The following is a 17,999-nucleotide window of genomic DNA, read 5'->3' as shown; positions in this document are numbered from 1 at the left end:
AAAAATATCACATCTACCCAAAGAACCTTGCCAATCACTTTTTTCTGTCTTCGTATGTTAACACTAAACTTATTCCTGTGCATCGAATATTTACCCCTTAACACCAGAAGCACAACCAAGTACACTTCTATCCTTCATGCCACAAGTTTTGTGTACACTTGAGCCGCCACAGGCAAGAAGAAGAAATCTTTTGGCTAGAATCTACTAGACAAAATATTGTAGTTCATGCAATTAAGAGTCTCATTTGGAGTCTTATGAAGGTTACACTCCTTTATGATATTAAATTTAGTAAACTTAATTATTATGGCTGTTGCTAGGTGTAATGCTATCTTGTGCAACTGCAAAGGCAAGAAACATTTTTGAAAATGAAAGCCTAGATTTTTCAGAAAACATGAAGCAACCCCTCCCCAAAAAAACATAGCATTGTGAGCTCTTCTTAAGTTGAGGGTGCAAAGCTGAAATCCACTTTTAAAACATTTGGCCGGAAGCCTCCAAACATGTTAGGACAATAGAATTACAAAGTGTCTATAAGTAGCTGAAATTATAGCTGGGAAAATGAGGATTCAAAATGATTTTCTTAAGCATTATAGCAACAAGGTCAAACAATTTCCACAGGACAGCAGGCATTTTAGCTGCCAAGGTGTCTAAGACAAAAGAAAGAAAAATCAGTTTACCAAAACACTGGGTTCAACTGTAAAAATGCACATAACATTCATGAACAGGAAGACACAAAAGCAAAATTTTACTTGAATGTTTGGCTGAGAAAACTATCATATTTTAACTTACTAGAATAAAACAGTTTATACTGTTGGCTTATTTTCTATGTTGGCAACATGATATTTTTAAGCTCTCTCACATTAATACCGACCATCAAAAGGATATTTCCCTGGAGCTGAGCAGGCACAGTAGCCTTGCTATTTTGATAACACTGAGTTTCACAGAACTATACATGAGGATATTTGAATGATCACGTGTGTAAGGAATCAGGAACAAATCAACATTCAGTTAGTCACATCTACTTTAGATAACCAAAAACCAAGTGAAGATAGAATCATGAGATTAAGTAGGAGTAAATGAAGTATTTTAGTAAATGTTGTCTTTTTTTGGCAAAAAGAAATTTATCTGTGACCTCAGAAAACTGCATGTTAGGGTACTTCTTTTCCTTTTTGACAGATAATTTATTAGAACTTGCTTTGCACAGAGATCAATAGAAGCTCAACACCTCAGAAACTCGGGCCACTTAAAGTGCTGAAACACAGATTTAGAGTTGCATCATGAATTTAGATTTAGACAATGTTCTGATAAGTCTCTTTCTTTGTTTTTTTTTTTGTTTGTTTTTTGAGGTGTGGTTATGGCCCAATTTTTTGTGTGCATTTCACTAAAATGTTTTTATACACACTTTACTATAGGTTCTTTGCATTACTGTAAATAAAATGGAAAAACAGCAAGATGCATGAAAAGAAAAACCTTTGAAAAGTCTACCTGATTCCACAGAGTTCAGTGAAATTTCCAACTTATGGAGAAAGTTTTAAAGACATAACATTTTCTGAAAATAGCATCAACTTTGGATATATTTGGGGACATGGGGCCTCTGGAAAAATACATCAAAGGAGCCAGTTCCCAGCTCAACCAGACAGGATTTTTGCCTTACAGCAAAGCCATATGGTTCATTCTCCATTTGTCTCATGAGGTATAAAATTGCAAATGATCATGCTTTCTTTCTACAAAAGTGTAAACCAGATAAAGCGTAAAAAATTCTAAAGTAGAGGTGAGAGACCAACCTACTTAAAATTTCCATAACATTTACGGGGGGGGGAGCACAGCAAAAGAGTTGCTCATAAAGTCACACATCCAAAGACTGAGCCAGAAACTAGAGTCTACTGGATTTTGTCATAAGGAAAATAACACCTAAAATAATTTACCGTATTTACTCAAATACAAGATGAACTTCCCATCCATCCACCCCTCCATGTTCCCCACCATCTCCCTCCCCAGCGTGGAAAAAAAAAAGCCCTTCATCTTACATTTGCATACAAGAAAACTTTAATAAATGCACTATTATTAAACTTCTGCCAAAAGCAGCATGTTACTCAGTCACGGAAGGCAACTATGAATCCGATTTAAATGCAGCCAACACCCGGTATGACTATATGGCCCTTGTGGGGCAGCCATGCTGATGGTAATCACCTTCCCCCGTTCCTTTCTTTTAATATATATTATGGCCCTTAAAAAAACCCAAAAAAACACAGGTAGATGTTCCCTCCACAGGGAACTGGCACCAAGCCTGGAAAGTAGTGCAATACCAGGCCAAAGCCAGGAAAACCAAAGCCAGCCCTGACACCATCCCCTTGATGCCAAAAAGTGCTAAATTTAAGCTTAGCCAAAAATCTGAGATACTAATGGAAACCTATCATAAGGACAGATTACTGCAACCTATCAGAAAAGGATATATGGTAGTGCTGAAATGAGTGCAGTCCCCCTCAGTGCCAACTCTTTTTCAGGTCATGGTGAGCCAATACACTGAATTCATTTCCACTTCCTCTTTGTTCCCACAGCTGAACTGTACCTTTCTTTTCCATTTCTAATGATTCCTGTTTCTTCATAAACCTAAAATGTCTGGCAGACATCAACAGACAGGGACCCAAACAGCTCACCCAGAATCTGTCATCGCCTCTCTCAGACTGTCGCATACGATTAATGTGGCCTCACCCTCCATCAAGTGCAGCCAAACCAGATTGCCTTGCACCACATCTGCATAATTTTTCTGAGCATCCCAGGACTCCTAACAAGAACACTCAGTTCCAGTCATGAGTGGGGGCCTAATTAGTACATGGATCCTTTATGGCTGGTGGCATCTGGAGTACACGCACATATTGAGCAGTGCTAAGCTGTGGGGTCACCATGGCTTGAAATGCTGTTAGGTCTGCTGGAGCCCAGCCCAATAAATTATATGGTACATCAGGAGCCTTTTGACTTTAGACTAACATTACGCAGTTTATACTACATATAAGTAGGTATAAGAGTGCTGCTTAAAAGTATATTTTTGGAGCACCAGCAACTTAGATAAAATAATATGCATCAGCTCTGGATGGTAGTCTATGGGTAGTATATGCAAATTTATATGACCATGTTGATTTCAAGGTCAGTGTTTGCAAATCTGCTCCTCACTTCATGTGTTCAGGAAGACCAGCGTCTGATGCTAGGAGGAAGAGAGAAGGGCCCCTCCAAGAGGAAGAGGTTTGTGGGGGCAAGGGGTTTACCTGATCCTCTCCCCCCAATTTATTTTCCCTGCTGTAGCAGTGGGAGGGGAATAAATTCAGGGTCTATTTCCAATAATGAGACCAGAAAAATTTGAAAAAATGATAGTTTTTCCATACACAGAATTATTGAGGAGGGGTCTTATAGTTGAGTAAATATAGCAACTACTATAAAACTACTCTCAAGCATCACCAAGAAACATGGTACATTATATGACCTAGGCAACATTTATGTAAACTTTAAACAAAATGGCGTATTGATCAAATTAAATATCCATACTTCCACACCAAATTCTAAAACAGAAAGGTTCTTTTTTAGTTTTGAACTGAATTACAAACCTGGAAGAGTGAACTGGTAAACAAAAGCATTCTATATAAACTTTTCACCCTTATTCCCATATTGAAAACGCAGCTAATGATTTTCACATAAGTGAATTTAAATTTGGTCACAATTTTATAGTTCACCTTCATAAAACTTATGCACCCCTTCCATCCCAAATTTATGTACTTCACATTGTAAGAGGCAAGGATTTTTCTGGGTGATATATTTTAGTGAGCCAAGTGCATGATTGGAATAGGCTTCATATTTATTTTCTCTTTAGAACATTTTCCCCAAAATTTTCCCCTTCTTCCGAACTGCACTTATAATGGCTCACTATCTGGTAATTGTAAAGTCTCAAGCATCCATAATTTTTCAGGTGGAAAAATCTCAACACCACAGGTGGGAGCAAGCAGAAGTACCAGGGTAGAAGGGGGAAAAAAAAAAAAAAAAAAAAAGGAACATACTATTGTCTGAGAGGTCAAACCGTACAACTACTTAAAAAGCTTCCAACTATGGAAATACGTACGTAATGAACGTCGTCTTTTATTCTTTAATTTCCTTCTTTTGTTCATTCCAGCTTTAGAAGGAGATTCCTCTTTGGCCTTTGGCTGGTTGGCAACTTTTGAAGAATTCTGCTGGCTGAAGTGTGTGGGCACATGACGAGCTAGTCCTCCCTGAGATGCAAAGCTGGCATTGCACCCACCAACCACACACTGAATTGGAACAAAATGACAACAGGACATAAGTAGTGCTGTGGGTCTTCCTTTATGGTGACACAGCATAAATAAGACTTATTTATTTGAGGGTCCCTCCCCAACCTAGTTTGCCCGTTTTGGCCTGAAAACTAGAAAAACACAAGCAATGAAGTAAAATACTTAAGAGCAGAGAGCTCTGCTAAAGGAACAGGACAACAAATTATTTTATGCCATTTCCTGTCTTAACTTTTACCAATAAAACTACAGTATTTACTTAATGATAAACAAGTAAGGGACATCACAGACACAGCAATTCCATTATTAAAAGGACTTTAACTAAGAAACAACCTTAGACATCACACTGTTGATTTTGGCTACGCAAAGCAGAATCATTTCCTTCCTCAATCACCTTCAGTAACACTTACTCTTCCAGGTAAAATTTACCCCACCTTGTTTCCCAAACCCTCCATCATAAGACTACTCTGCAAAATCTGGGCAATTTTAACTACAATGTTCCTCTTCATGGTTTCCCCCCCCCCCCAAAATACTTCATAGTTAGAAATCATTTCTGCATTATCCTTGCAACCATATCCATGAGACGTCAGCATGAGTCAACTCTCTTTCCAATGGGGGTCTTTTTAAAAATTAATGCTCTATTAAACACTATTCCAGTGCAAATTTAAGACAAATTTAACCTACAAAGTTAGTTAAAAAATCAAATGGTTACTTTAGAAAATATTTGACAAAACTCTTAAAAAGATAAAAATGATTCATTCTTAAAATTGAAAAAGCAAAACAAGACAGTGATCTCCAAATCATATACACAGAACTTGGAAGCTATAGTCAATGTTATTTATTCACAGGTAACTAGTTAAACATGTTTTTAAGCTTTTATTAAATGGTTTTAGTAAATTTTATTACATTTTAAATAACAGAAAAATCAGTATTATACCTAAATGTATGTGTTATTTTGCTGATAAACACGAGGGTTTAACTTTCTTCAAAGTGAGAAATATTTTCACTCTACTATACAGTTGCAAACAAGGGTATGAAAATATGATTCTGATGGAAACTCTCGAGTGAGAGCAGCTGCTTGGGAGTGACACACAAACCTTTTCAGTTCCCAATCCAACCAACCAAAAGTGATCAACTGACCTACCATATTTACTTGAGTCTAAGATGACCCTGAATTTAAGATGACCCCCCCCCCAATAATTAGATTCTATATATGGGGGGAAAAAATTAAATTTATCATTGTTTTGTAGGTACAGAATCTACGTATTGGAGGGCTGGTCTTGAATTCATCCCCCTCCCATTACTGCAGCAAGGAAAGCAGTGGCTCCAAGGATCAGGTGAGTGGGGACATGGTCAGATGGCCCTCTTGCCCTTCCCCACTTCCCCCTGCAGCCTTCCTGTGCCCCCTGCAACCTGAATCCCCAACCACCGACTTGAATTAAGGGCATAAAGATGGTGTTAAAGTTCAATATGTTCCGTTCTCTTATCTGATCAAGGTGATCTGTTCTGAACTGTGGTTGCAGGGGAACTGGAAGAGAGGAGTTGGATCCCTGTCCTGGTTTCCCTTGATCCCTGAAGTACAGATCTCATTCTCACTTTAGTGTGAAGGGTAGAGCCCTTTAAAAAGGTGTGAGCCCTGAAGTCATAAAAAGAAGTGTACATCCCCTTAACTTGAGATGTTGTACTTCACAGTAACAAAAAGGTGAAGACAGATGCATCCTCTATTATATACTGTCCTGTAGCATGTTGGATCATACAGCAAAACCAGAGCCAATTACAAATGTCTTCAAGCTAGTTGAGCTTTTACTTTTGCATTCATAATTACTTATCTGGGTTTTCAATAGGTCCTTATCTAATCTATATTTAATGAGATTCTTTTTTATTTTTTTTAAAATGTTCTGTATCAGTTTCTCAAGTCTAAATAATATGAGGAGGATGCAACCATTTCCTGAATAAAAAACCACGAACTACCTCTCTGGACAGACTAAATGATCCTAATCTCACTGACGGCATGTAAAGTTACACTGATTTCAAGTACTCTTAATGTATACTGGAGATTAGAATCTCGGCAACAAGCAAACAATAGAAGTTAGAATGAAAGAAACTAACTGAATGTATGAATCCTGTCCAGGTTTTCTACTGAGTAGTTTTTGAAGACATTGGAAGCAGTTCCTTTCTGCATGAAGGAAGCGAATTTTCATAATAGTAACTGAACTAATGTCCCAACTTCTCTATTATTCAACTTTAGGTGACAGCACTTCCATGAAACTAATATTTCTAGTCCTATTAGCACCGATCCCATTGGAGAAAAGCAAAAACCAAAAAAAAACCCTGACTTGGTAGTTTCTGCCATAATTCAGAAAAAAAAAAATCACATAAAAAAGCATTATTGTACAGCATAAGCATTACAACATCATAATATTTTCACTTCGGGCAATAAGTTTATATATTCTTCAAATGCCAGGTAAATGCACATGAGGCATGTTCCTGGAAGGCTGGGTTCAATAGCACTCAGTGATGTTTCTAGTCAGCTTGAGTGAATCAGATGGATATTTGCAAACAAGGTTCTTTCTTATTAGACCAACTAAATAGCTGGAAAATTGTTCTTTGCAAGCTTTTGGATACAAACACCCTTCTTTAGGCATAGGGAGAATCTGCTGGATTGAACAAAAGCCAATACACAAAATGCAGGTCTGTGAAAATGCAAATGCATGAGTGAGGATCAGAGGCCATGGGAGTCAATAGGTGTGAGACAGGTAGGTGGATAGGTATTTCACAGTTCTTAACATATTTTGACTCATGATCATGAAGAGACTCCCTGTTTTTCAGCCATGCATAGGCATGGAAGACAATACTAAAATACTCCTAACCCAGACGTCAGCATTTCAGTTCATTTATTCTTCCCAAAATTCAATTCTTTTCAAAATCACTGATGACAGAATACTTGCTTTCTTAGGAAAGTGTAGTTTAAATGCAAAAATCACCCAGACATTATTGTTTGTTAAGCCCATATTTTGAGCCTTTAACCAAGATGCAAAAGTAATTATTTGTAAAGTTTGTCTTGCTTTGTGTTCATGTAACATGCTGTTTGAGATTGATTAGGTGGTTAAAAGTCTACAGTGCATCACAGATGCTACAAAATACTTTGTAGTGATGAGGAAATAGAAGAAGTGGAAAATGTCTTACCTGTTCTTTTCTTTTTTCTCTAAAATAATATATCCAGCAATCCGTTCCTAATGGGTCATGTCTCTTCCTCTCCAAAGATATAGGAGCAGTTCAGGCTGTCACTTCAGGATCTCTGACGGTAAGTCCCACCAAATCTACTTCCCAACGGACATTTATACAACTTTACAAGACCACTAATAAATCCAACTCACCTATTAAATATAGCTTTAAACCAACCTTTTCCCAAGGAACTCAGATCTAGATGTTACTTTTGGTTTTTGTTTTTTTGTTGTTTTTTTAGTACCACAGGGTGGGTCCGGATTGGTGGATATGTTACTTCAAGAGAAAATAAGTAACATGTAAGAAGTTTAATTTCTCTAGTGTACCCATACCCACCATTGTTAACGGGCAGTAATGAACAATGAGTATTTTGAATAGGCAAGGAAAAGTAAGAAACAGGTATGAATATAGAGACCTGCAATCATCCTTTTTGAGATAAGAACTGTTATTTTGGAATGTTAGCTTCTCCTCCTCAAGAAAGAATGCAATTATAAAATTGCATTATAAACAGATATATTTTAAAAGAATATATTCTCTTTCTGTCCAAGATGCCATTGCTCATGTTCCAATTGGCATTAATACTTTAAGCAATGGTTTTACCTATAGGCTGCTTTAAGTACAGGTAAACATTATTGTTTACCTCCTTCAAAATGATAGCTTTAAAGCAATTCAGTCAGAAATTTGAGCTTGATTAATCAAAGAAAAAATACTGGAAAGGAATTAACAATATTCATACATCTTACAATTATGTTATTCTAGCAGTGATTTCCCTTCCCATGCTTCTGACAAAACAGTAGAATTTATGGTTATTAATAGTCTTAAGTGCGTACATCATTCCTCCTTTATAAAATTGCCATCTTAATTGCTAAAGATAAGCCATTAGAGTTGACTTTGCTATCTTTTAGCTTTCAGTTGTTTTAGGTTCCCGTTTTGGAATTTCCAAATGTATACTGCTACCTAGTAAGTGCTCAAATACTTTTAATATCCAATGTAGATATGAAATGTATTTAGTTAAGTATTCCAATTAAATTGAAATTTAAGAGGCATGTCTTATAATGTTCCCTCTGGGTCGAAGTGCCATGTATGAGGAGTATGAAACACTTCTCCTGGGAACAGTTTTCTGATTTGCACACGAGAGCTTATATTTTTATCTAGTTTTGCAAGACCCCAGTTTTCACTGAGGTCAGGCCATACAGGTAAAACTTTTTTCTTCCTCAAACTTGTAAAGTCAGAACTATAATTGGTTTGGATTTTCATTCTTATCTAAAGTGCTGCTGATATAGCCAAGCAAGCCCTAAAACAAGTAAGAGATACACTGTTTATACTGCTTTGCATAGAAATCTTAGGAATGCTCAGAACTAGCCTAACTTTCGACTTCAGTGTCACCAAAATTAGACCAGTGATGAGCACTTTTGAACATCCCATCCTTGAGCACTGATGCATTCAGTTCTGACTAATCAAACTGTAGAACTCTACATAAAGTTTTTAGCAGGTAAAAGAATTGTTGATTTAATATTTAAATTTGATGGTAATCTTAAGGGGGCAAAAAAAAAAAAAGGTCTAAAAAAATCTGATAATACTACTAAATTAAAAAAAAACTATGTTTCTTTGAGAGCTATCAATGTAGTTTTGCAAATAAATCCATTTTCATGTTTAACATATCAATCACCTAAATAAACTTTTTAAAGTTAATAACTTTTTTTGCTCAACTTTCTGCCTGCTTAAGCAGTGAATCTTTAACTTTTGTATCTACTTTATGTCCAGTTGCTGGATGGATAGAGGACGTTTTGCCAGCAGAATGACAACCAAGACTTCCAGATGACCACTGACCATGCTGGGCTCACTGAACACTGGACTTTGCAACTGTCATTCCACTGTCATGCATATCAAATGTGCTCATGGAGTTCTGAAAGCTGATGCTGCTACAATTTACTGCTGCGTATTTTTACTGCTAACGAGAGCCTCCAACGTGTATACACTGACCTCAGTTACAATGGCAAGTGAAGACTGAAGCAGCAAACAGTATAAATGAACTAAAATATTAAAAATAGAATAGTTAGAATAGTTATGCGGAAAGAAACTGCTACAATGGCCTCAAACAGCCTTGCATATTAAGGTATTTTTATATAAAGTTATTCCCAAAAGGTTAAATTACACTGAGCTTTCTGGGTCAAACCTCCATCACACCTTTCAATGTGTATCAAGCTCTTTGTATTTTTTTTTATGAAATAGTTTTTAAAAAGCTTCTTTAGTACAAATGACAGCTTCTTCAGCTAACTTCCTCTGTCTAATTCTCCTAATAGAATATATGAGGGACTTGGAAATCTCCTTCTCCAGCACCATAATCCACATTAGTGAATGTTCAAGGTGACTGAGAACATTAAGAATTAAAAGCGCTGTGATAGGCAAGTCATAGGATGGGGCTGTCCAACAGGCGGCCCACAGACAGTGAGGCTCATGAAGAGTTACCCTACAGCCCCTAGGCTCCCATTAGGCTGTCATTGCTTTCATCCTTCCATGTATGAGGGGGAGAAGACAGGTGGCATTTAGCCACTTAGACGCATCTTGGACAGTCTTGTCATAGAACAATTAAAGGACTTAAGTGGTGGGACATATTTTCTTTGCTGAATGAAATCAGCCCCCTGAAATTGTAGTTGTCTGAATGGATCCCATGAGATTACCACTGCTGGTTTTTCCGTGCCGGTGAACACCCCCAGCCCAAAAATTTTCAGACACTGTACCCAGGACAGAACCAGCTCAAACCATTCATGCTGACAAGATATCCCACAATATTCTACCAGCTCCTTCCTAAAAGGATGGAGAAATACTCTCATAATGGTATTCCAAAAATATAACCAACTAAAACAAAAAGAAATAAATGTTATATCCCTCAACTCTACAGGGAAAGTGGTATCTAATTAGCATATGTTTTAAGAAATAAATGTTATTTAAGTAATTGTGTCTTCTCTAACATGGATATATCCAAACTAATGCAATTCCTTTAGAAACCAAAGAGGTTCAGGCTGGATTTAAAGGAAAAAAAGATCATTACATACAGAGAGAAATTCAAAAGCCAGGTAAATGGCTAAAAGCAAACCTTCTGCCTTCAAATGCAAAGGAACATTATATCCCCACAGAGGTGGTACAGTCACCCACCCTGGCGATCTGCAAAAAGTGTCTCGATGCCCACCTTGCTGTGGTCATCTGAGCCCAGCAGTCTTTCCTGCCGAAGTGAAGGGAGGCCAGACCTGATGATCCTGTAGGGTCTCTTCCAGCCCCTAACATCTATGAATCTGCATTTCAAAAAAACCAATTCAGACATCTCACAGAAAAATTCTGCAAGTTTGACATTCCTGGACCAGGAAAATTAAAAAAAAATACATACATATACATATTTAACAAATTGTTTTTTAAAAGAACTGTTCCTGGTCCAGGAGTGCCAAACTTGCAAAATTGTTTTGTGAGATGTCTGAATTGGTTCTTCTGAAATATAGATTCATAGATGTTAGGGGCTGTTATATATATAAAATGTAAGAATTTGTGGTGCATACTCAATTCTTATCATTAAAGGACTGGTAAGATCACCATACTGCTCTGCTTTGCAGGCCTGAAAGATGGAGGAAAAATGAAAAATGAGTTATAAACTACTTTCAAATTGAAACTGAACATGTCTCATGGTCTTACCCAGCCCTTCTACTGTAATTTCAGGCTTTCTGGCTGTCATACAAAGAAATTCCAATTCATTTTAAAATCAAATTGCAATTGCTTGATTCTCTAAAGACATGTTACTTCAAGATGAAAAGTCAGAGCTCCTTTTTACGCAAAGCTTATGTGAAAGGACTGTATCCCAAATAGGAAATTAGGAAAAACACTAAAAGAATGATGAATTAAAGAGGAACTCTGTGTCCCAATGTTGTCCAAAGGTGGTAATGTCTAATATACCACCATACCCTTAAATAGTTTAGAAGACAAGTCAAATCTTAAAGGATGAAGTTTAGTTACTCTAGTGGTTTAAACCAGGCCATAGGAAACTGACCCAAGCTTAAAAAGCAAATTTTCTGCATTCATCAGTAATATAACTTTTTGTTCCCTGAGAAAGGAGGCCTGAAAATGAAAACTGGGCTTGAGAAATTAACTTTCACAAACAAGGGGCCACAAAATACTGCCTTACTTTTATGAAAAACAAAGAGCTGACAAAGCAAGTGAGAGGTGGGCTTCAACCAAAGTGACAAGTGAAATAAATGCTCAAATTTTTTTTTTTGGAGGGGATAGGGGGAAAGGCGAGGGAGGGGAGAATGAGGAGGAAAAGAATGCTATTGCACTAGAAGATTTACCTGGGCTTTTTTTTTTTCCCAGAGAGCCATGAAAGACAAAAGTCAAGAGCTCATTTAGCGAAGTGTACTTACTGTTTCTGAAAAGTGACACCACTAGATGCTTTACAGCAAAAGTGGTCAACCTGTGGCATGGCTGGCTGCTGTGTGGCACATGGATGACTGTGGCAGGGACAGGCAGCACAATGGCAGAAAGGGCAAGGAGTAGAAAGAAGAGCATCAGATCAGGTAGAAGTACAGGGCAAGAAGCAGAAAGCTCAGTAATAGCTTAGTCACAAAGCAGAGTAGCAGCTTGGTTAGGTATCATAAAGCAAGGCAGCCAATCAGGTAGAGGAAAGAGGTTGCAGCGGCACTTACGGAGGGTACAGTGCTAATTTGTGGCACACCTGCCAAAAAAGTTTGCCCACACTGCAAATAAACTTCCTTGTGGAGAACTATTATGATAGCTTGCCTTAAGGGAAGCTTCTTCCTAATTTCCACGTTTAGTTACTATGAGGATTGACAATTTATTTCATTCTATTTAATATTAAATTAATTTCCACTTTCCATACTAAACATCTAAATTTACTTTTCAGGCCCAACCAAATTCCACAGACTAGTCATCTGAAAGAGCTTGGGGCTCTTCCCTCATACTCTCAAGTTTGTCATCTCTTCAATTCATGAGCATATCTTTGTTTTTTTTTTTTAAGAGAAAAGGTGCACAGGAATACTTAATTTACTTTCTTTATGCTAGCTTTTTTTACTTTGTTTCTATTCTAAACTAAACCAGGTTCCAAGTACTTTCTTGCTGTCTACATAACAAATCTTCCCATGCTTCTAATTGCCACTTTGCTTGCTACTATTTTCCTGTACCCTCTTTAAGCATACTGGTTAAAATTAAAACAAAGTAGTTTTCCAAATGAAAGCATGCCATTGATGTATATGCTGTCATTTATATGTCATATTTTCTAACTTTGTAAATCTTAACACTTTTTTGACCACTGCTGTACAGTAAGTATTTTCATTGAGCTGTTCACAATGATTCCCAGTTTTTCCTCCTAATGCATAGTTAATTAAGAATCCAAAACCATGTAATACCATTCTAATGTGTTCCTAGACATTCTTAAACAAGATGCATGGCTTTGTTTTGACTGTTTTGATTGGCTCCTCTGTTGTTCCTCAGTCTTTGACTTAACTTCATTCACCATTTTTCTGGCTCCTGGTTTTCTCTTGGACAACTTCTAATCAAAAATACAACAACTGTCTCATGAAAAGATTAATTTGCTAAATATGAGAATGAATCCTAGATCCTCAAAGGTACAAACAAGAATGAGACATCTCTGAGGATCAGGGTCTTAAGGTGTCCAAATGCTTTGTATCTACAAGTTCTTTTAATAATAATTTTATGGACAGTAAATAAATACAGAGTACAGGCACAATATTATTTTACCATGCTGTGTTTAAACTCACATATTTATCTGTCAGAATTACATTTCATTTTGATAGGGCTCAACTCAAGTGTTGTCTCAAGAATGACAATTTGGAGGGATCTTTCTGAAGTAGGTTTTGCAGCCATGCTGGAAACTGGGGAGGATCATTTTATCTGATCTGATGGGCAACAGTGGAAATAAGAGATTCCCAGAATAATTCACACTACAAACGCTGAGAAATTAGACTTGGGGAACTATGGAATCCAGACCAAAAAATAGGATAGTGTTCTCAAACACTTCCCCCCACTAAGTAACAGGTGACCGGACAACATCAAAACTCCTTGGCCTTGATCTTAAATGCATCTGCTAATCATATGGCAGGTCCCTGAGCAATAAATGAATAACTGTGTTTATATCAGAGTGCTAGCTGTCCTTTCTACCACAAAGGATAATTTCATCTGATGACTGCTGACCATATTAAATCAGCCTCCAAAAGCTCTTGAGCATGAAAAAACAAACTCTCCCCCACAGTTTAAAGTAAGTGTCCTTCATTTGACAAATTCTAATATAAGGTACTGGCACTGCAGCCAGTAAAACCTGAATAAGGATCATCCAAGGGCATGAATTCAGAGAAAGACACCCACAGCATTCAGCCAACTGTGGCTCTTGCTATAAAATTTTCATCTATTCAGGTAGACTGTTGCTATTACATATATATATTATAGTCTGTCAGCCTATAAAAATAGCAAGTCTATACTTGAAGAGATTAAAATATTATTGCAACACATACATATGATAACATACATATGTACAAATGTACGTATGCTTTCAAGGGGGAGGTCTGCTTCCCAGTATCTTGATAACATGACATTTTGATATGCGATTACTTCATCAGTGAGTTCTGAAGTCTGCATTTGGTGCTGACAGTGTCCTGAAATCTCTAGTCTCTCTGATGGGAACAAAAGACCCAAATTCTTCCCAAGTCCAAGGCAACATGCAACACATTTCAAACTAGTAAAATTTAAGAAGCATGCATAACATACAAAAAAGTGCTAATTAGCAGGAGAAATGCTTAAAATTTCATAAAGAGCCAAGATGACTACCATTGGTCAGGTTTGGGTTGTTTTTTTTTTTTAAGTTTTTCCACTGACCACAGTTGGAAAGTACTGTAAACAAAACTAGTGCTACTTGCACATATAATGTGGGATACCTTCCTCTACTGCAACAAGTAGTTTGTAAATCTACAGAAACAGAAGTTCTGATACCTGCATGTAAGTGTACAAACCAAAATCCACTGAAGACCATATTTTATATAATTCTATATCTAACTAGGTAACCATAGCACTGCTTTTTAAGATGCTTCACAATAGTTTCTTCCCCTTCAAAGTCTATATATAGGTTTCCCTTGCTTTATGAGGGTTCTCAATGTGCGAATTCACTCTTATGCGATGACCCTTTTTATTCCAAAAATTAGTTGTATGTGAGGTAAATTCACTCTTATATGATCAATGTGGTGGAAACCACAAAGTCAGCTGCTTTGTGCACTGCACTGTGGGAGTGACACACACCAAAATATAGTCTCCCGTGTGGATCTGTGCTCCTCACTCATTATCTGTGATGTGTTTCCATAATTACCATTCCCATGATGATAGTGCCCTGGTGCTTGTGTGTACTGTCTGCTGTTGGCGAGTACCAAAATTGTCTCGTAAGAGTGGTAGAAATGGGTCTGGGGGTCAGTATAGTCAAGGTCTTGGAATGTATCCTATTTGTTACATTGTAAAGTGGGTTTCTTTCATGTGAATTCGAGTTATGCGCCATTTTCCAGGAACACATGTACAGCGTAAAGCAAGGGAAAACTGTATTTAAAATGTCTTTCTGAAACATTAATATTGTTTGAAATGTTAATATTTCACAAGCTAACCATTCTTATTTTATAGTATTGCATTTGCTTAATGCCTATTGATTTTGCCTGCCAATTTTTGCCATAATAAAACTTTAAACAAAATGATATAGTCTGAACAGACCAGAGCTATTATCAGGCATCTCTAAATACTGTATGTAAACTATTAGGGCAGGCCTACCATGTGAGGGTTAATACAAAATTGTGTATGTCTGCAGAAAGGTATAACAGAGGATCTTTTAGAAAAATAATCATCATCTGCCTCATTCTATAATTCAGTTTCCAATCTCTCAAAATAAAGGTAAACAAGGGAGAGGGTCCATCCAATTATTCATTGTTAAAACCTATTCCAAATTTAGCATTCAGAACTCAACCAGTTACTGTAATAATGTCAGGAATCTATGATCCACCTGCTAAGCTTTAAGAGTAGGTGTCATCACCTCCACAACTATTTTATTCTTCTGAACAACTGCTACTAGCTTGACAGGTAATATCAGTTTTCTCTTGTTACACATTGTTGCAGATTATGTTATATAGTTCAGAATGAAAAGCTAGTGTTATCTCTGAGACAGGCTAGAGAACTGTACCATACTTCTTCTGGTGCCATGTATATACGTAATTGCTATCATGACTGCAATTATGAGGCCTATAGAAAAATAACTCATGGTAGAGGTCATTAAAAAAAACTGAATTTTTTTTTTGAGAAATACAAGTGCCTTAAGGAAGACAGAATAGACTGGAGGAGGGGCATGTATTGCATTTTAGGGAGATAAGTTGTGTTATTAAATTTATCTAAGGAAAACCCCAAATTGATGTTCAAATCTTGCATGGAAGGAGACTTCAGTCTGGAAGTAGTGTGGGTGGGACTTACCATCAAGTGATCCAGGACTGACAGCTATGAACTGTCCCACTGTATCCATAAGAGGATGAAGCAACCCATTAATAACGGATTGGTGGATATGGGAATGATAAACACTACTATACCTAGAATCACAAGTACAGATTGAAGGGGGAAGGGGAGGAAGAAAGAGAAAGAAAATTAGAAAAGAATATGCAGGAATGCTAGTCACCTATATGGTTGTACAGTCTTGACTAACGTTTCTTAACTGCACTGAGACACAAAATCAATCAGTCGCTCACTAGATTTCTACCACATTTTATTTTTAAAATGTCTTCCACCTATACAAAGACTTCAACCACATGTTTGGATGATCTATGTTTTACTTCCAAGGAAAGAAGTTTATACCGGGGGGGGAGGGAAAAAAAAGACACATCACAATTTGATTTCAGTTTAAACAGGTCAGTTAAACTGGGAAGTCGACAAGAAACTGAACTTCAGAAGACTAAGCCCAGTTTTTTGACTCTTAGCCCACTTACAAAGAAAAAGGAATGAGGAACAAGCTTGACAGGACAGGGGCTGTTTCTCCATGTGTGTTCACAAAGAGGACAGGGTCTTCAAAGCACTACTACAATATAAACAATTAATGAAGACAAATGACCAATATTCAGCTTCCTTGAAGTATTTAGAAAATCTTCACATATTAAAATACATTAATCATGGGATAGTCGCAGTTGTTCACCATTCTCCAAATATAAATTATCATGTTTTATAATAAAAACTTACCTTGAAAGGCTTGTCCCCACTGTGAGTCAGCATATGCCTCTGTAACCAACTTTGACTTGTAGAAGGTGTGTTATATACTTTGCAACCTTTCCATAAGCAAACAAATACCTAAAGGGAAAAAGTGGCTAGTTAATTTATAAAACAATATTTAGGCCCTGCATAGACCATTTTTCTCTTACTTGTCATGAAACGAACTTTGCTTTCTCGTAACAGGTTGCCCACTCATCTGGCAATGAAATGATAATCATAGGTATTCAAAGGCGGTTTACTGGCCAAACCGTTGTTCAAATGCTCCCTCAGGTTAAGAGGAACTGCACCATGAAACTGGTAGATATGTATACAACACCCTGAAATCGATTACTAAGAAATTAAGAAAATTCCAGGCTAATTAAATAAAAAGGATTCTCATAAGAGGAAAGAGTATTCTCATTCACAAACAACAGTTTATTTCTGAACGTGAGATCAAGTTAAAACCATTTTACAGTATTACAAGGCCTAAATACCTACTTAAGTACCTACTTTTTTTTCTTTTCCAGATGCTCCAAAAGTAGATCAAATACCCACATGCCCATCATAAAAATACCAGCAAGATTTTTTTAATTGTAGGACTGGAAAAGGTGCGACCGTCTGGACTCTACCTATGTGGGGGAAGGGAGGCAATGCTACATGCATCTACCACTATGCAAATCAGTTAATTCCAGGTGATGCCAAAATAATTATTTTTAAGTGCATAACTGTTTTTGAAGTACTGAGTAGTTTAGTTCTGGTTCCCCCCGACAAAAAAACAAACTCCAATTTCTATTTTCCCGAGGCCTTTCTACATTCTTTTATGGGTTCAAAATGCTGACGGCAAAAGTATCCATTATTAAATAGGCTTTTTTTCAATCCATCAAGCCAAAGATAAACTCCTGCCATAATTCACTGCTATCAAGTAACTGTTTAAACAATTAAAGTATGTTTAAAAAAATAAAAAAAAAAAAAAAAATGCTATATTCTTTCCTATAGACATAGCTGCTGAATTCTAGGTCATTCTCTATTTTTCATCAAGTCTGGCTGGTGGATTAGAAAGCATTCAACTAGGGTCTCTGTAACTCAGTGGACTACCGACACATCAGTTGTACACAGAGCAGCACATGGTAGGGAAGGACTCTCATACCATGCAGCCTGTCTTTCAGTTAATCTTCTGTTTTTGATTGCACAGAATAGGGACAAGGATCTGGG

General features: G+C 37.0%; 1 protein-coding gene across 2 annotated transcripts in view; it reads right to left on the bottom strand.

The window, feature by feature from the left end:
• Window positions 1-17,999, bottom strand: part of AEBP2 (AE binding protein 2) — a 79,015-nt gene that overhangs the window by 20,908 nt on the left and 40,108 nt on the right. For both annotated transcript variants that reach the window (XM_090043565.1, XM_090043566.1), the window contains exons 3-4: window positions 16,779-16,886; window positions 4,106-4,292 (exon numbers count right to left, since the gene is read on the bottom strand). In XM_090043565.1, the coding sequence (XP_089899691.1) occupies window positions 4,106-4,292; window positions 16,779-16,886 (295 nt within the window). The remainder of the gene's footprint in view (window positions 1-4,105; window positions 4,293-16,778; window positions 16,887-17,999) is intronic.

The sequence above is a fragment of the Crocodylus siamensis genome, chromosome 4, assembly GCF_052110815.1.
Source record: "Crocodylus siamensis isolate JL-2025a chromosome 4, ASM5211081v1, whole genome shotgun sequence".
NCBI lineage: Eukaryota > Metazoa > Chordata > Crocodylia > Crocodylidae > Crocodylus > Crocodylus siamensis.
This window is presented reverse-complemented; position numbering and strand designations above follow the sequence as displayed.